This window comes from Chiroxiphia lanceolata, chromosome 4, assembly GCF_009829145.1.
Source record: "Chiroxiphia lanceolata isolate bChiLan1 chromosome 4, bChiLan1.pri, whole genome shotgun sequence".
Lineage (NCBI taxonomy): Eukaryota > Metazoa > Chordata > Aves > Passeriformes > Pipridae > Chiroxiphia > Chiroxiphia lanceolata.
Genome location: NC_045640.1, coordinates 52,040,194 through 52,058,237, shown reverse-complemented (window position 1 = coordinate 52,058,237; position 18,044 = coordinate 52,040,194). Strand labels below are relative to the sequence as shown.

The 18,044-nt window shown below is 39.8% G+C and overlaps 1 protein-coding gene across 1 annotated transcript in view; it reads left to right on the top strand.

Annotated features, from left to right (window-relative positions):
- Positions 1–16,923, top strand: part of MTTP (microsomal triglyceride transfer protein) — a 28,441-nt gene extending 11,518 nt beyond the window's left edge. Inside the window, exons 8-18 of the mRNA XM_032686108.1 lie at positions 3,111–3,268; positions 4,135–4,303; positions 4,878–4,985; positions 5,997–6,209; positions 7,198–7,409; positions 8,059–8,156; positions 8,258–8,379; positions 9,133–9,360; positions 13,781–13,905; positions 14,237–14,407; positions 15,320–16,923. Coding sequence (XP_032541999.1) covers positions 3,111–3,268; positions 4,135–4,303; positions 4,878–4,985; positions 5,997–6,209; positions 7,198–7,409; positions 8,059–8,156; positions 8,258–8,379; positions 9,133–9,360; positions 13,781–13,905; positions 14,237–14,407; positions 15,320–15,488 — 1,773 coding nt within the window. The 3' untranslated portion in view covers positions 15,489–16,923. The remainder of the gene's footprint in view (positions 1–3,110; positions 3,269–4,134; positions 4,304–4,877; positions 4,986–5,996; positions 6,210–7,197; positions 7,410–8,058; positions 8,157–8,257; positions 8,380–9,132; positions 9,361–13,780; positions 13,906–14,236; positions 14,408–15,319) is intronic.
- The last annotated feature ends 1,121 nt before the right edge of the window (positions 16,924–18,044 follow it).

Genomic DNA, 18,044 nt, shown 5'->3' with positions numbered 1-18,044 from the left:
AAGTACCAATGTTTTTGCTCTCCTTCAAAGACTGAGTGAAGTGCTTCTCAAGACCTCTAGAAAATACAACACCCTTTTGGTTTTAACTCACCTTTGCCGACCATAAGTTGGCAGAGGCTTATTTCCTCTGGGTAATGGAGTGGGAAATTACTTTTAAGATGGTTGGCTGGTGTTTATAAATAATTCTGCCATGGAGGAGCTGAACTGTTCCTAAAAATTCATTAGCCATTCCTTAGGCAGGCTAAACATTTGTTGATAGTATATTAAGCTTCTTCTTATTGCCTGACTCTGAGGAATTCTTTTATTTAAAAGACTCTCTAGGTATTTTATAAGTATAAAATAGGGCTCTGATACTCTTGGGAAGTCCAATACTGTTCTCATTTTTCCCTGGGAAAAAAATTTCCTTGTTTTTTTTATATTTAAGATATTTGAAGACTACTGGGTACTGTAAGTGCATCATAAACTAATGTAAGTTACTACAGTGACTGTTAGCAAACAGTATTCCAGCTATTACCATTGTGGAATGAATTTAGCAGTGAATGTGAACATTAATGTAAAGATCATTATTCTCTGTTTTTTATAAACAGAATACAGCTTCTACACAGCACACATAATTTTAATTCTCTAAAGATACTCCTTATGAGCACAAATACTTTCCTATATTGGAATTCGTGCTTATTATTTGGAAGCAGCATTACACTATAATAACTTATCTTGTTTAGTGCTTATTGAACCACAAAGGAGATGAAAAAAATATGTTTGGGGAAGTGATATAGAAGTGATGCTGCTTGTGTGCTGGGGCAGTTCTGAGCAGGGAACATCAAGGGATCTTAAACAGAGTAGGGACAGGTGCTTTTTCCCTGACTCTGCCCATCGGGGTTTGTGTGGACCAATTTGTCACTTGCAACTGAGTTTGTCATAACAGTTAAAATTTCCAGACCAAGATAACAAACATGGGGTATAATTCCAGTGCACTGCCCGGGGACTGACCTAAGTCATTATAAACTTAGTGGCACGATGAGAATGAAGTCCTGCTTTCTCACTGTATTTTTCAGTAACTGCTATGAAAAGATGTGGTCTATAAACAGAACACTGTATCCAAAGCAGCAACATAACATATGGTACTTATATATCATAGTATACATTAATGCCCTGCTGACATGCTGTGCCTTGGAGTTTTCATTTTCAAAGCCCTTTTTAAATCATAACAGGCCTCTCTATGAATTTGGTGTAATAACCACTACTATCCTCATTTCACAGATGTCAGCACTAGCTTCTCTGAGGTTATGGCAATTTAAATTCAGGCCTAGATTTCTGTGCCAGAAAGTATGTTCTCTGCAGAAGAGCTCATGCATCTTACACTTTTTTATGCTCATGGTTCCTACAGGAATAGATTCTTGCCCCTTTTGAAGCTGAAGTGGGTTTGTTCTGTCTCGTGCAGCCAGCCTTTGTGGGTTGGTAAACAGCTGTCAGGCACTGACATTCAAAACCAGCTCCTCAGTTTAGAACCTCTTGGTTTGGCTGGAGTTTTCCTAGGGTGCCTACAAGACTTCTGGTCTGATCTTCCTGTTAGGGAAGCTTGACCAAGCTTGCTGAGTTGCCATGTGGAAGTGCGTGCATCTTGTGCCTGACTCTTTGGGTGATTCAATCCAAACTGCCTGACAGTCACATCAGGAAACCGAGAGCCCCTGCAAAAGCCAATTGTGAATGATGTTTTTAATGCCATGGTCACTGCAGGAGATGGAAGCTGCTCCTTGTAGCAGTTGAATGGTTAGAGCACCCTACAAAGAGGAAGACTTGGTCTCCACTCTCTTTTGCTTGAGATTGCTCCAGCTTTGATATCCCACCTTGCTCTTCTCCAGGGTGTGGGCTAAACTGGCTAAGAGCAGTCCACACAGCTGGGCTCTGCACGGGAGAAAATATGAGATTAATGAGGTTAGAGATTTTTGCTGGACTATGGTGCAATTTCAACAGGGGGAATAGAAAGTGCCCCATATGATTACCCAATTTCAGCTTATAATAGCAACACTGACCTTGGTGCTAAGCACTAATCACCACTTGAGGCTAAAAGACCCATCTGTGCCTCAGGACATGAGCTCCTCCCAGCTGGTCATTAATCCTCAGGAAATATCCGATGTCTCAATCATCGTTGCCTAATTATTGTTTGTTACAGTCGATAGAAGTTGCACTCTGTACTGATGAATGATACTTCTAATTGCCAGCAGGTTCAAGTGCTATTGCTCAATACAAAATCCACAAAGAAGGGAAGTATTTTAGTAAAGTTCAAATGGGTGCTAGCATTATTTCCCACTCGGGAAAACAGCAGCAAACACTGCTGCAAAGAACAGCTGAGTTTTCACCAAGGAATGTTCTCGATAATTTGAGATAACAGAGGCAAAGGCAAGTGTGAGAGGAAAGGTCAAAATACCAGCACCAGTTTCTTGTGGGAGTGTATCTCTGGAAGGACAGATATGGGTGCTTTGGTACTATGTTGGCTCATTCGGGTAAAACATGTGCTGTGGGAATAAATACAGCAGCAATGTATGAAGAAGCCTATACCTATTCTAATACCATATTACCTGTCATTTTGTACAATATCTATAAATCCATCTGTATGCAGGTTTATGAATGAAAAATGGGAATTACTTATTGAACATTTACTCCTGTCCTACACTAACCACTTAAAAATTACCATCTCCTTAGAAAATATGATTAATTTATGAATTGGGGATTTTGCACCTCCCACTTAAAAAATAATTACTTAGGAGAAAATGGGAACAGAAAGGAAACAGCAGATTCACCAGAAAGCAAATTTGCAAGAGAAGAGAATTCACTTTATTCCATTTACCATATAAATAAACTTGTTTTGTTCCAAAATAGATTGCAGGGAAATACTGAAGTGTTAGAAGAGAGACAACTATAGAAATGTTTCAAAGATATTTGTTCTGGGATATCATAAATTAAGTAATACTTAGCTAAAAGATCATCAGTCTATTGGATTTCAGCTAATTGGAGCAATAGGTGGCCCACATACCTGCATTTTCTAAGTCTGATTTTGAGAATTGAAGCTACAATCTGAGAGACTTGACATAATGTGAATTGGTTTGCAGCTTTCTGAACACTGGAAGAGCATCAGAGAACATATGCATCCTGAAAAACTTTCCAAAGCTGAAGCTGCAAAAAGCTTTTTGTCCTTCATTAAGAGCATCAGAAAAGCTACGAAAGAGGAGATACTGCAAGTTATTAGAAGTGAAAATAAAGAACTTCTGTAAGTTATCATGAACGAGCTTTCAAAAGGTTTAGGTTACTTGAAACTGCAGAAGGGCAAATTACATGCAAAGAGATTGAGTTCTACTGGTGATGTCCTAGCAATGCAAACCCAGTGGTCAGTACTGACTACAGGAAAAGGATTTTTTTTAAAGCAGCTGTGTTTATTCTCGTAGTATAATATATTTTCAGCACACCGTTCAGCCAACAGGATCATATCTACAGTGCAAGGCTAACATGGTTTGTAGTTTAGCCAAAGGTTCTTATCCCACCTGTTTGTCCTGAAAAATTCTATAACTTGTTCTTGACTTGCCCATTTGTTTCCTTCAATCAGAAATAGAGCAAAAAGGGAAAGGTTCATGCCTGGATATTGTCCTAATATTAGAGTTTGATTGTATACAGTATGTGCACCAAGACTTGAGAATTGAAAAGGATTTCTGAGTCATATGGTCAGGCTCTTTCAAACAAATTATAGCAGTTGTTAGCAGTAGAGATAAACCTGAGAGTAACTCAGCATAGAAGCATTTTCTTTACGTGCCATTGGACATGCAGTACTAAACTACTTTTCTACATTTACAACCTTGTCCTGTAAACTTTAATACATTCGGGGGAGTTTAGTTTTTTAATACTTATTTTGGTCCCCTATTTGCATAAATTCAAATATTACCCATGGCTATGATTAATTTCTGGAGTTCATGAAGCAATTGAGGGACACATTTTTTTCCAACAAGAGTAAAAGATTCTTTTACTTGCAATGAAGAGATCTTTCAGTACATTAGCTTCTTTCTTTCAGTATGCAGAAAAGTCTTTTCGGTATTGTCTAGCTCGTTACAATGGTAAGTTCATTTAATTTCCACTTCTTTATAGTCCACAGGTCGTGGATGCCGTAACCTCTGCTCAGACACCAGAATCACTGGAGGCCATGCTGGAATTTCTTGACTTTAAGGATGCAAGCACTTCTGTCCTGCAGGAACGATTCCTGTATGCCTGTGGATTCGCTTCTCACCCCAGTGAAACGCTCCTGAAATCTTTGACTGTAAGTCAAGGGACAAAACAAATACAACAGAGTTAATATTCTTAAGCTTCATTCCAGTCAAAGGGGAAGGGAAGTAGAAATGACTGTTGCTGTTTCCACTTTTCCTTTCCTTATGCCTTCCAGGGTTTCCTTTAAGCGTACCAGTAACATAGGAGCCTGCAAACAACAAAGGTCCAGGCTGAAACTTTGTAAAATGTTATCAATATCTACTACTTGGAAAAGAAACATAATACTGAATGTTCGGAAAACAATTTGAGTGTTGTTTGATTGTTGCCTTATCACAGTCCTGTGACCATTTAAATACTCTCTTCTTTTTTTTTTTTTTTTAACATAGCTCCAAAATGAATACACTATTTGAGACACTGACTGTAACACAAGGGGAAAATGGCAGTCAGTTATTATATGTAGTGATAGAGCTGTGCTCTGCTAAGCCTGAGCCCAGGCCATTGTGGTAACCACTGCCTTTGCACTGCACTAATGCTTGCAGGAAATGAGGGAGTGTATTCAACACACTACAGACTGTGGTTCATCATATTTAGACCAAGAGACTAACAGCATTGCTTTTGCATAACAGGATAAGTTCAAGGGTGATATCGCAAATGAAGAAATCAGAGAAACTCTGGTCATTGTCATGGGAGCACTCATCAGGAAGCTGTGTGACAGAGGAGGCTGCAAGCTCCCAGTGAGTATCTGCTGTGCACTGCTGGCTAAATTCTGGTCTGCAACACATATGAATGATCCCTGCTGACATTATTGGGAGAGCATGAGAGACATGGGCATGATATTCTCCCCTTTTAAAATAAGCTCATAAACTCCTATGTTTGATAGAGAGAGGAATACTTTTTTAAATAATGACATCTACTTTGTCAGATTTAGGCTTTAATCTGATCTCTTCCCATTTCTTTTGATTTCTCTAGTTTTCCTTTGTCTGACAGAACTTTTTTCTCACTGCCTCGTCTGTCAGCAGAAGCAGTACTTGTGCTCCCTTGTCCAAAAGCTTTGCATGTCATCAGAGAAACACTGGCAAACTCAAGGTCTATTTAATATTTGCAATCACCTTAGCTAATTTCACCTCTGTGAAGAAAATTCATTGGTTCAAATACTCAACTGTATACCAAACATGCATAGAACAACCCAGGAGGAAGACCCTTGAGCAGGGACTGAATAGATGCTGATGTTAGAGGATGAGGATGATCAGATAAGGCATTGCTGCCTGCTAGATCTGTGCTATTGAGGACTGCAGCACACTGCCAAAAAGACACAGAGCACCTGAACAGGCCCTAGGAATACCTTTTACTTTCCCTTGTTAACTGCCAAGCACTCTTATAACATGTTTTGAGGCACTAAAGAACACTTCCCTTGTCTTTTTTTGTGGGGAGATGTTGGCCCCACAAGGAAGACCTGTGAAGCCCCTGAATCAGGGCAGGAGCAGCTAGCAAGTGATAAAACTACCAGGTTTACCTGGACTACAGGACCAGGGATCACTGTGTCTACAGTCACTTTGGTTATGCTTGAAGGTCATGCTTGAAGAAAGCTATCAACATAGAGTTTACAAATGACACCTCTGCTAACCCTGTGCAATGATACTTTCAAACAAAAACATGCTAGAACCCAGCCCTGCCCCTCATACTTCTGCAGAGGGAAAGAAATAGGTTTATGATCACCATTTAAATGTGCTGTTGATTTTCTTTAGTTTGTTGTGGAGGCCAAAAGGTTGATTCTGAATAGATTGGAGAAGGCTAAGAAAGATGACAATGTGAGGATGTACCTGCTGGCACTGAAGAATGCACTCCTTCCTGAAGCAATTCCACTGCTCCTGAAGTATGCTGAGTCAGAAGAAGGGCACATTAGCAGTCTTGCTGCCACTGCCTTGCAGAGATATGATCCTTCTTTTCTCACCAAAGAGGTAAGAAAATACGCTGCCCAAGGAAAGAAGTGCAAGAGATTCTATTAAACAGTGGGATCGAGTGCAATCTCAGTAAATTTGCTGATGACACCAAGCCGTGTGGTGCAGTCAACATGCTGAAGGGCAGGGATGGTCTTGTGGACATGTGCTGCTCAGCCTTTGGCTCCAGAGTCCCACACGGCCATCAAAGATGGCATGCAGTCTGCACGGAAAACTGGGCTCCCTTCCCAAGACAGAACACTTGGGCACCTGTGCAACCCCTGCTTTTTCTTGTGCTTTCACAAAGCCAGGAAGAATACACAAAGTAAGACAAGGATAAAATAGCTGCATCTTACCCTGCAGCCTCCAAGAGTAAGAGAAGACATACAAAAGAGCAGAACATAAAGTCCTTCCTCTGCTGCTTTACCCTGCATCTCATTTCATACCTACTGCTGGCCACCAGGACCAAGGTTGTCAGGGTGCTGTTCTCCAATTAACATGCTGGAGGGCATTCTGTCAATGGGGCTACATGGCTTTCCGTGGACTTACCTGTAAAAAAGATGTGTCACAATCTTCTCAGGGACGTGAAGCCACCACAGGCACTATCTATAAAATTAAACCACAAGATTCTTTATTTTTTAAAAGTATTTCCTTAACTGTCAAGGAAATCTCTCTCTTGATCTTACCACTGCCACATTAATTTGATCTTAGTCCTGCTGCTTATTTACAGCCCCACTGTGAAAACCAGTGTGGAAGGCTGTATTTGGGCTGTGGCTTGAGAGAACATAACAGATGTCCCACTTGTCCTTGTGGTCACTGAGCTATACATGTCTCGTACATTCCAAAAGGACCATGAAAAACAGGGTGCTGAAAATATATCCTTATGTATTAGCCTTAGCTATGGAGCTAACTTAAGCTGACTTAAGCTGATATTATAAACGAGATTCCAACCTGTACTTTGCCCAGTCATCTGTATGACCATTGATTGAATAATGTGTTTCCTGACCAGGTGAAGGAAACAATGAACAGGATATACCACCAGAATCGCAAAGTCCATGAAAAGACAGTGCGAACCACTGCAGCTGCTATCATCTTAAACAGTAACCCATCCTACATGGAAGTGAAAAACATCCTGCTCTCCATTGGTGAACTGCCTATGGAAATGAACAAGTACATGCTCTCCATGATCCAAGACATAATTCACTTTGAAATGCCTTCAAGGTACATTAAGTTCAGTATAAGTAAACACAGCCCTTCCTTACTTTGCAGAGACCCAAAGAACCCACAGATTCTAATGAATTACTAAAATTTGAGGAAAGTATAAAAGGATGCCTGATTTTCATATCAGTTTTAGGTATTGTTAATTCAGAATAAATTTAATTGGCATTCATTTAATAGTCACATTTTCACAGGTACAAATTAGAATTAGGCATCTAGCTTGCATTACTGTGAAAAATGTCATCTGTTGGTCTGAACTCTCTCAGTGGATCACTTGTTTTTATATTTTAAGAACCAGTGAACTTTAAAAAAAATTTTAAACATCTCAGCATGAGAAGGAAAATAATCAAAATATCTCTTCTTTTCAAAATCATTAATTTTCAAGCAAGAACTTCGCTTTCCTTTCTTCCTATGACTGCAGAGAGTACCTGAAATTGGAAAAGAGTCTCTGGGTTAGGGCAGATTTTTAGTTGGAAAAGGTAATGGTTTTGAAGACCCTCTTTCATACTGGGAAATTCACCCTCTCTGAAATTTGATGTTTCTACAGAAAAATAATATATTTTGTACTGTAAAATTTTTGTATCTCAGTGGTTTTGATTGTTTGTTCTGATTGTTCTGTTTGTTCTGATTGTTTTGATTGTTTGTTCTACAGCAAAACAGTTCGAAAAGTTCTGAAGGACATGCGTACTCATAACTATGACCGCTTCTCCAAGATGGGCTCTTCCTCTGCCTACTCTGGCTATATTACACGTATGTAACCATGAAATTGCCTTTTAACCCTGTTTGTATTCCCAAACATTTGATTAATCCACTAGTTTAGTCACAGGTACCTTCTTTCTTTTTTAATTAAGGTGGTCCTGATATATCATCCACATACAGCCTTGACATCCTCTATTCGGGCTCTGGCATTTTAAGGAGAAGTAACATGAACATCCATATTTTTGATAGAAACGCTGAACTTCATGCCAGCCAGGTAACTGCCACACTGTATGTAAAAACTAAGCCAGTATGTGGTCCTTTTCTTACAGCTTCTAAATCAATTCAGCTAATGCCTAAGACCATAAGGTTTGCTGCACTGGGCAGAGAGCAAGCCAACAATGGGAAAAACCCCACAGTGTTCGCCCTGAACAAAAAGACAGGTGTTTTGTTCTGGATCAAATTCTGTGTCTGTTTAAAGCCTATGCTGTTTATTTGATGTAATCAGTAAAAGCTTTGTGAGTTTGTAAAATTAAGTCCTATTTCTGGTATGTCATAGAATGGAAAAACAAGGAGTAGATCAAATGTACAAATCAAACAGATTTTAATGATATGCCTGTTTTTTAGATTTCTCTTAAGGTTGGCAAGAACTTTCAATATTATAATGCTATTAAATCTATGCAGGACAAAAATTGTGCAGTGGGACATCTCTGGGTTTTCCTCCAGGCTGTCCAAAGAAAACAGTCATATGATTGAAGGGAAATTTGTTTGAAAGAAAAGTAGTCTTGGGATTGAGATTTGCATGTGGGTAAATCCTGCCTGCACCTAAAAACATGGCATGAAATTATTTTATTTTCTGTTTTTCTTGCTGCTCAACCTCGTTCCATTAAGTCTTCACCTCATACTTTTTCCTCTGCAGCTACACAAATTAGAGTTAGGCTCTTAGACATTAAGAAAATATGTAGGGTTGTTAATAGTTTGAGTCAGGCAGAATTTTTTTCATTAATTCTGTATCACTGTTGCATTGTAGGTGGTGATCGAAGCTCAGGGTCTGGAGTCCATAATAGCTGCAACTCCTGATGAAGGCGAGGAAAACCTGGACTCCTTTGCTGGCATGTCAGCCATTCTGTTCGATGTCCAGCTCAGGCCAGTTACGTTTTTCCAAGGGTATGGTGATTTAATGTCTAAAATGCTCTCAGCAACTGGAGATCCCATGAACGTGGTGAAAGGACTTATCCTGCTGACAGATTACTCACAGGTACTAAAAGTACACTATTTGCTTCTTTTTCTGTCTCTTAAGCGCAGATGCTCCCTCCCCCATACTGTTATTGTAGGACATCTTATTTTCTTCCTTTCAATGCTGATAAACCTGACCAATGTTACACAGGCTACTCTTGCTGTGGGAGCTATAGGAAAGTCATGGGTATTAAAGAACAGAATTAAATTACATTAAAAGCAATTTAGAACAAAGGTGAGAACACATATTCTAGAAAACAAAGTAACACTGAATAAAAGCAGATCCAACTGAGTTTCCTGTTGAAAACTCATATGGCTATTAGCTATGACCTCCCCTCCCACAATGTCTTGTAATACAGTATTGTCCCATGTGACCACCTAAGTTTTCCTCTTCACAAGTTGTCCGAGGACCTTATGTCCACTTAGTCAATAACTGTCAGGTCAATGAATCACTGGTACTCAAACTTTCCCAAATAACTAACATTCACAGAACAGTGCTAAGAGGTCCAAATTTCAAATATTTATTACTAAGAAAAACAAGGAAACAAAATGAGGGTTTTTATGCAATTGTCACCCCAAAAGGTCTGCTAATTTTATGCTTAAATACATTGACATACAATTATAACTGGCTACATAATGTATTATTGGAGGACAAGAATCTAGACATCTCTATCAAAGTGCAGCACTTGGTTTGATATTTTTGCTCTTCCCAAGCAGGGATCTCTTTAGAACCTGTGGATTTAACAACTGTACTCAGCTTATGAAACATCTGCAGTCTCAAACTTTACTTTTTACTTTTCCCCTTTAATTTTTGTCAAAAGAAAATGCCAAAAGCAGATGATGAGACAATCCACTCTGATCAAAATTACACAGAAACACCCTCTGCACATGACAGCTTTCCCCATCTGGAACCCAGCTCAGGCCCTTTATAATGATATTATAAGTCCAGAGGGCTTCCCAGGTAGGGCACAGATTGACTAACTAAGCTCATTCCAGCAATGCTTTACAGTTCACACACAGATTATGGGCAAAAACTTTACTGTGACCTATTTAGCAAACAGACCGCAGAGGTGAGAAAGATAATCATGTCCAGTCCTGAGCACAGGAGCATTTAGAGAACTAAATATTTCCAACTGCTGTGCATGCACCAAGCTCCATACATACTCTGGCTGAATCAGTTGGCCGGGCACCCCTAGAGCTCAGTCAGCCAGCAAATTCTCCACTCCTTGCCTTTGGAGAACCTCACAAAAGTCTGGGGCACAGGTCAACAGCACATCAACATGGTTTCAGCACTTCCACGTGGCCAAGTTAAGCCTCATTAGAAACACTTTCACCTGCAAATTCTCTAACAGTGTTTACATCTGTACCAGAAAACACCGTCAGAATGGAAGTGCGAATGGCCTCATACTGAAACTGGGGAAAATACAGTGCAGGAGAGCTGTAGTTAATATAGCTTCTTGATAGTTGATAGTCCACTTTCCCTGACCAGCAGGGACAGGCCTTGCCCAGAACATAAGCCCCTTTACAAATTCATATTGTAGACAACCAAGTCAAACGTGGGTTCATCTTCTTTCAGTGAAGAAAACTAGGCATGGGAAACAGTGCTCATTCTATGATACCAAAACTCAGTGTGCCACAGCTGGCCACACTGATTTCAGAACAGGTGAAAACTAAACCAAAATGTTAGACACAGACAGCACTGATGAAATCAAACATCAAAAGGACAGCTTGGAAGTCAAGACTGGAGCTAAAAAATGGGGCAATTGAATTGTCATAAAAGAACTAATGTAATATTTGGGTTTCAGTTTGTGCATTGGTACAGCCTGATTTTGAGAGAAATTATTTTTAAATACTAGAAAAGTTCTGCTCCCCTATTGCTGCTTCTAAGGATCATTTTGCATAGAAAGATCAAAACTGGGTTGTACTCAAAGTGCTGTAAAATCTACCAAATAAGACGACCTGCCCCCCAAAAATAGCTTCCTTTCATTGACCTTATAACAAGCAGTAATCACAATAGGCTCATTTAGGAAAGGTAATTTCCAAGTTTATATTATTGCTTCTAAAGCTTACACTCCTGCCCATCATCTGTGACATATTTACTCACATGACTGCACAAACCCAAATCAGAGTGTATTTTCCAGCCATTGCTGTGTTGTTTGAGGTCTAAGAATAACTGTCCAGAAGTTATACTCTCTCTGTGAAATAAACAGCTCTCATAAAACTGTTTTTGAGACTCCTAAGTCACCTGCATTAAAGTTCAGTAGTGTTAATAGTTCTCCTAGGCAACAGACCTGCCAGAAGCACAGAGAAATTAAATACTATATTAATAGGTCAGAGAAAGCATTTGAAAGCTAGACCCCAGTGGAAGATAGCCAGTTCCCAAAGAAGGGCCTGTTTCAGCTGTCTCTGTGTTGCATTACAGTGCAGTACATAAAGCATTTTTTTAGTTGAAACATAGCATGTTTGATCATTTTAAACAGTAACAGATGACCAATTCTGATCTTTTGGATCACATTTTCCACTGAAAATGAGACACAAAGCTTAAAATAGGAAGGGAAAGGAAAATACTTCTCCTGAGGAGGCTGGGTCTCTGTGATTTACACCTCCCATCAGTCTGGATTGGATTTGCACATGAGACGAAGGACAGGACTGAACTCTAAATAAGGAAATAGATGAGCTAGTAAAACATAAGACAAGCACTCCTTAGCTTCTCTGCTGGTTTCAGTGACAAATATGACTTAATTCTAGGTAGCATTTAAGCCTTAAACTGTGCAGCCTACTTTAATGTTATTGGGTGCAATTTGACAATGCATCTAAAAATATATGCTCCTCTGGTTGTGTGTATATGTCTCTGCCAGCATGTATAGTGTTACCTCCTCACTCACTAGCAGCTATCCACCAATTCAGTCCCAATTAAAAGCAAAGTAAAATAAAGTAAAACAAGCTTTATTTCCACACCTAAACCGACTGAAAAGGGAAGTATTTTCTGCTCCATTGCAGTCAGTAGAAAAATTCCCTTTGATTTCAGCAATCAAATGATTGTTATTTGGGTGAATGTAAGAAATCAGAGCATCATATGACCACGCTTGCTGAGGGCACGCTGGATTTATAAGCCATAGCCAGCCCACTGCATTCTTTAAATCTCAAGCCCACTTTAGCAGCAACTGATGGACAAATTGTTTCTGCCAAGTTGGTTCTTTCAAGGAAAATCTTTCAAAGATATTTAATTTACCCTAAAAGGTTAAGTAAACATGCACAGCCACTGTAATTATCCAAGTCCTTGATTACACCAGGAAAACTCTAATGCTCTGAATAAAAACCTTCCCCAGTGTTGCTCCTTGCTATAGGGATTAGGAAGCTAAACTGCCTGTCTCTCCTTGATTCCTCCTTAAATCTTGGAACAGCATTATTTGGAGCCACTGGACTACTGAATAGCTAAGAAGAGAAGAGAGACTTCTAAGGTGCCTGGGCACCAGTGGAGGAAATTGAGTATTCACATGTCCTACAAATGCCTGCAGCATTACAGGTGCTGAGAATACCACAGGCACAGAAACCTGGGAGGAGGGAGAAAACCAGCTGTGAGACAGGAGGAGGTGCCCTGTAAATGAGGCACATGATCAAAATAAACTTTCCCAAGTTAATGTTTCTTTTAAAATGGTGAGTTAATCCACTAGTTCTTAGGGAAGCAGAACAACTGTATAAAATGAGTTGGATTGCCAAACTGAGTGAACCTTAAAATCTTGGCTGTATGTCAAAACTTAAAAGTAATGAACTGACATGAGTCTGAGCTATATTATCACTTCCGAAATGGACTTCCACGTGATGTGTTTCTAGTCCATCTGCAGAGGTTTCGTGAAGCCATGAGCACACTTGATGGTTGATGGAAAATGCATTAAATGCAAATTCACAGTGGTGATTAAGGTGCATTAGCTTATGGGTTTGGCCACCCAGCCACTGAAGACATAATTACTGTCGTGTGGTGAATTTGGAGCCACTGCACACGGCACAATTGGTGACAGCACTTTGCATCCTACTGCCAGTACAGGGCTGCTTTCAGGTGAGCTCAAGAAATCACACTGCACTGCATCGTTGCTGGGGTTCCAGCGAGGAGTTTAATCTGATTAAGCTGGACTGCCATCAGAGCCTCTGTGAGGCTTGTGTGGTAGCTTTTGGAGACATGATATTCCTTTCAGTGATACTCCTTGCAGAAATTATGCCAGCTGGCACACAGGGGAGCAGGAAAGGATGCAAAACACCTTGCTATAACTTCATCCCATTTTGAGGGAATGAGGTACATCAGGATGTTTTGTCCACCCTTACAGAAAAGCCCTCTATTCCTTTCTGTTCCCGAAAAATGACAAGTGGTGTGATTGCAGTACAAAAGGGCATAAGGAAACCCCTGAGGTCTGCAGTCGGTAACCTGTGCTTTCTGATGGCTCCAGGAGATTCAGCTGCAGGCTGGGCCGACAGCCAGTGCAGAGTTCCTGGGTGGACTGGCCATTGACATCTCAGGAGGGATGGAGTTCAGCCTGTGGTACAGGGAATCCAAAACCAACGTCAAGAACCGGTGAGACACTCCCAGCATGTGCTATATTTGTAGACAGCTCAGGCTCCTGAGCCTTGGTAGTCCCAGTGAAAAGGATTTAAATATAAAAGACCTTGTAGATGAGTTAGAATTAAATAATTAAATAAATAGAATTAAATAGTTATGTGCATGGGAGAACATTTGATCTTCTTTTTTTCTTTCAACCTGGATAATACCAGTTCCCACTGATCTGATGTGAATTTATATATCTTTACCTGAAGAACAGGCTCCTTTGAGTATTGTAGCACTGTAATTTAATTTCCTCTTTCTTTTTGTGTTTTGAAATAATTGTAATGCCTGAATTTATTTGTAGGGTAGCCGTGTTTCTAGCTGGTAACACCGAGGTGGATTCCTTCTTTGTAAAAACTGGCATGGAAACCACTTTGGAAGTAGAAACGGCATTAGACTTCATCTCCACGGTGCAGTTTTCACAGTACCCATTTTTAGTCTGCATGCAGATGGACAGAATCGAGTCTCCATTCAGGTAAGAACTAAGAGCACATAATTTCTGAGGTGTCCTTCCAGTCAGCTGCTGAACCTGGACATTTTGGTTTTCACAGCAATAAGAGATTAACAACTGTGGCCAAATTTCAGCCTAACATGAGCAGGTGCAGTGTAGGCTGTTACACACACCAAGCTCTCTGCTAACCCATTCTTCCCTGTCCCTCAGCCCTGAGATTCAGAGAGAACCTTTTTGAAGATCACAACTTGCTCTGAATGTGCACTTTAGTAAATTTTTTAATCTGGCTTTGCAAGTGAAGTAACTGAAGTGGAAGGACACTGGTCCTCCCATGTACAATCAGTTCTGATGGTGACCTGAAACTTTGCCAGCAGTAGTTCTCTGTTCCACTGTTGAGATAGGAAGTGCATAGCTATAAACTAGCTAAAGTGGAAAGTTTTCTTCATCATCTGCTGTTTACTAGTGTCAACAAAAGTACTTGGTGTGTTAAGCTCTTGCATCCATTGTGTTCTATCATATTTTATTAAGGCACCAGTTTTCCTGAAAACTAAACAACTGTGCAATAAGTTTCAAAAGATACTTTCCAGTAGCCAAAGAATAGTAATGGAATTGGGTTTAAGGGGTTTACTACTCCCTCCTGATTCCCATTTACTAAGACCTCAGGAGGGTAACATTTTTTGCAGAGCCTGTACCAGATATCAATTCAGGCTTTTCTCATCCAAAACATGTTAAAAACCCGAAAAAAATTAAGAAACTTGAGGATCTTCAGGAAATCTTGAGAGAACAGTATCTGTTATTCTGCAGATGCTAAACCACCTTCTGATTATATCTACACATTGTGGAAGTGTAATCTCATCTGTATGTAAAGTGTTTGGAACAGGGTGCAAATTTTGCATGAATTTGCTAATGCCAGACCGCTGTGTTGTGTCTTTACAGGAGTCATGTGACTAAGTATGAAAGTCTGCCATCTGGCAGGCGGTACACTGCAAGGAGAGGGAAAGCAGTAATGCTGGCAGGTAACGAACACCCGCTCCATCAAGAAAACTCCAACATGTGCAGGAAGGTTTTCGGCGCAAAGTCTGATTCCGCCGGTGGCTGGTTTTGAAAGAAGAACCTGAGCTTTTGCTTTCCTGATTCCATGGCCCCCTCAATGACTTAGGCTTGTACGTACCATACTAACGTGGAGCTCTATCTTGCACTATTGCAGTTAATGGGAAAGTTCCCATTGATTTCAATGGGCCAGGATCAAGCTCTCAGTGCGTGCACAGTGTTTACATGTTAACCTATATTTAAAATTTTGTAAAAAAACCTGTAAGACAAATAAAGCCCAATTTGGTAGCATTCCATGCACTTCCTTAAGGGTGGTGCTTTTTCTTTATTTTTACTTTTTTTGGTGCCAAAAGCAAAAATAATCCTTCATTTTTCTTTCTTGGGGAATACAGAAGTCCATGTTTTTGACATTCAGTAAGAACAATTATGATGTATAAAGAATGATTATTTATGAATATATTTTAGAGTATTTAGGTGTTTTAGGCCTATGACCAATGCCCATTCAAATATTCAAGTACAATTAACATCTAGATGGGACCCTGAACTCCTGCTTACTCAGTATTGCCTGTTTACAAAAAAAGCAGGTTTTATTTTACATGATTTTAAAGGATTTTGCATTTTTTTAAGCAGTCAGAGTTTGATTATTATTATTTATCTTTTGGAGTTTTTTTATTAACTGCTATAGTTAAATACAATTGATTAATGATGTGGGGTAACATTTTCAGAAGTACTTACAGTTGCCTTAATTCTATTCCCACTGAAATCAATGGTATAATTTCTGTAGTTATCACCAGGAGCAGAGTTAAGCCAACATTGGTTGCTCTTCAAGGTTGCCTCCTAAAAAGTTGTGTCCCTCTGTGTAATCAAGGCAGATGTATTTCCAAAAAATGAGCACCCACTAAGGCAAGGAAGGATGAAGGAAATGTCTTGAAAGAAATACATTTTGAATGCACAGTTTAGCAAAGCCTGTGCTGAGCCAAAACATTTTCTTCTAGGTAAGTTGTATTTCAATGCAAAAAAGTAATCACTACTGATACAAGTCCTCTGATTAAAATTACTTAGACGCTTCAAGTTGTGTCTTCACAGGAACTGTGAAAAAAAAGTTTTATATTTACATCAGCATTGCAGATTAAGAAAGAATATACTTCATCCCGGCTCAGCTGATCTCTGACATGATCTATCTGATTTAATTTTTATAGGCCAAGGTGGGTGAGTGCTGGTCACAAAAAAGTAAACTAGAAAGCCAGGAACAATTGTTTTAAAAAAAGCAAACCAAAACCAAATGAAAAGCAGACAGGAAAAATTCACAGATTGTCACAAAAAAAAAAATTATTACAAGATTAAGAAAAAAATCCAAATTCTTTTGTGTTGTAAAAAAAGAAGAGTGCAGAAATCTGCAAAAATCAAACTGTCAATGGGATGAAACAGTCTGCATGTTCCTGAAAATGCTGATACATTTCTGGTCAAAGCATAAATAAAACAGGTAAAAATACAGTGTGACGAAGCTGTTTTCAGTCTTGTTTCTTGTCTGTTACTTTCTGGGTTGGGAAAGCCTCTCATTGGGGAAGGAACAGTGTTGACAGGGGCAAGAGGAACCATTTTACTCACTTTCACATATGAAGCAATAACATAAGTAGGACACCTACTTGTCCTGGGCTCCCCCTCTAATCAGGAGACAGAAGTATCTCCCGAGGGTGGTGTAGAGCCCAAGCAGGATGCATCCCATGCTGGAGGTGCCTGCCCAAGTCCTCTGCCCAGAGGAGAGGTAAGACCTAGGCACCCCTCTACAGTGTCAATACTTACCTCAGTATCCACTCTCAAAGTCTGCACACTGCATGTTGCAGACAGTCTTTGATACCTTCACTACTGTTTTAGGAACAAAAGGGAGACAAGGTTTTATATTTGTAATTACTAGTTGCTCTTTGTGTCATATAAAACAAAAATAAGACCAGACTAAGTATTCACACACCTTGAAAGAGGCAGTCTTCTCCTGCAGTGATCTGACACTCTAAATATAGGAGGACAAAGAGTGGCACAAAGAAATATTTTTATTCATCACTATTTCGCTTGTAGAGAATTGAGATATCAAGGTGACAACCTCAACTCTGCAGCCTAATTTGCTTCAACAGTCCGCCACACTCGCCCATGACTTTACAACCCAAAATCAGAATAAAAAGGTTCTAGATAATGCAGTTTGTACCTGTAAGATCTGTGTCTGATGTCAGCAATCCCCCTGCAAGGCTTACTGCCTCTCAATTTTATCAAATCCGAGAATCTTCTGAATGGGTGCCTGAAAAACAGGGCCCTTTGGCATATGAAAATAGTGATCATTTTTAAAAAAGCATAACACAAAATAGTTTCCAATTGAAAAAGATAATCTGGCTACTGCCAAGCATCTGGCCAACACCACCAGGTGTGCTTCTCTTTCAAGTGAAATGTTTAACATAAATCCATCATGTCTCCCAGAGACGCTGATTCGTGTCTTTTGCTTTATTTATTCAAGCGCTGGCACAGCTTATTGAGGAGAATCATGTGCCCATCCTCACTACTGAAATCTGGTTTTTCAGAGTGGGACAACCAACCTGTAAGGGCAGTGGTGGGGCATCCACAG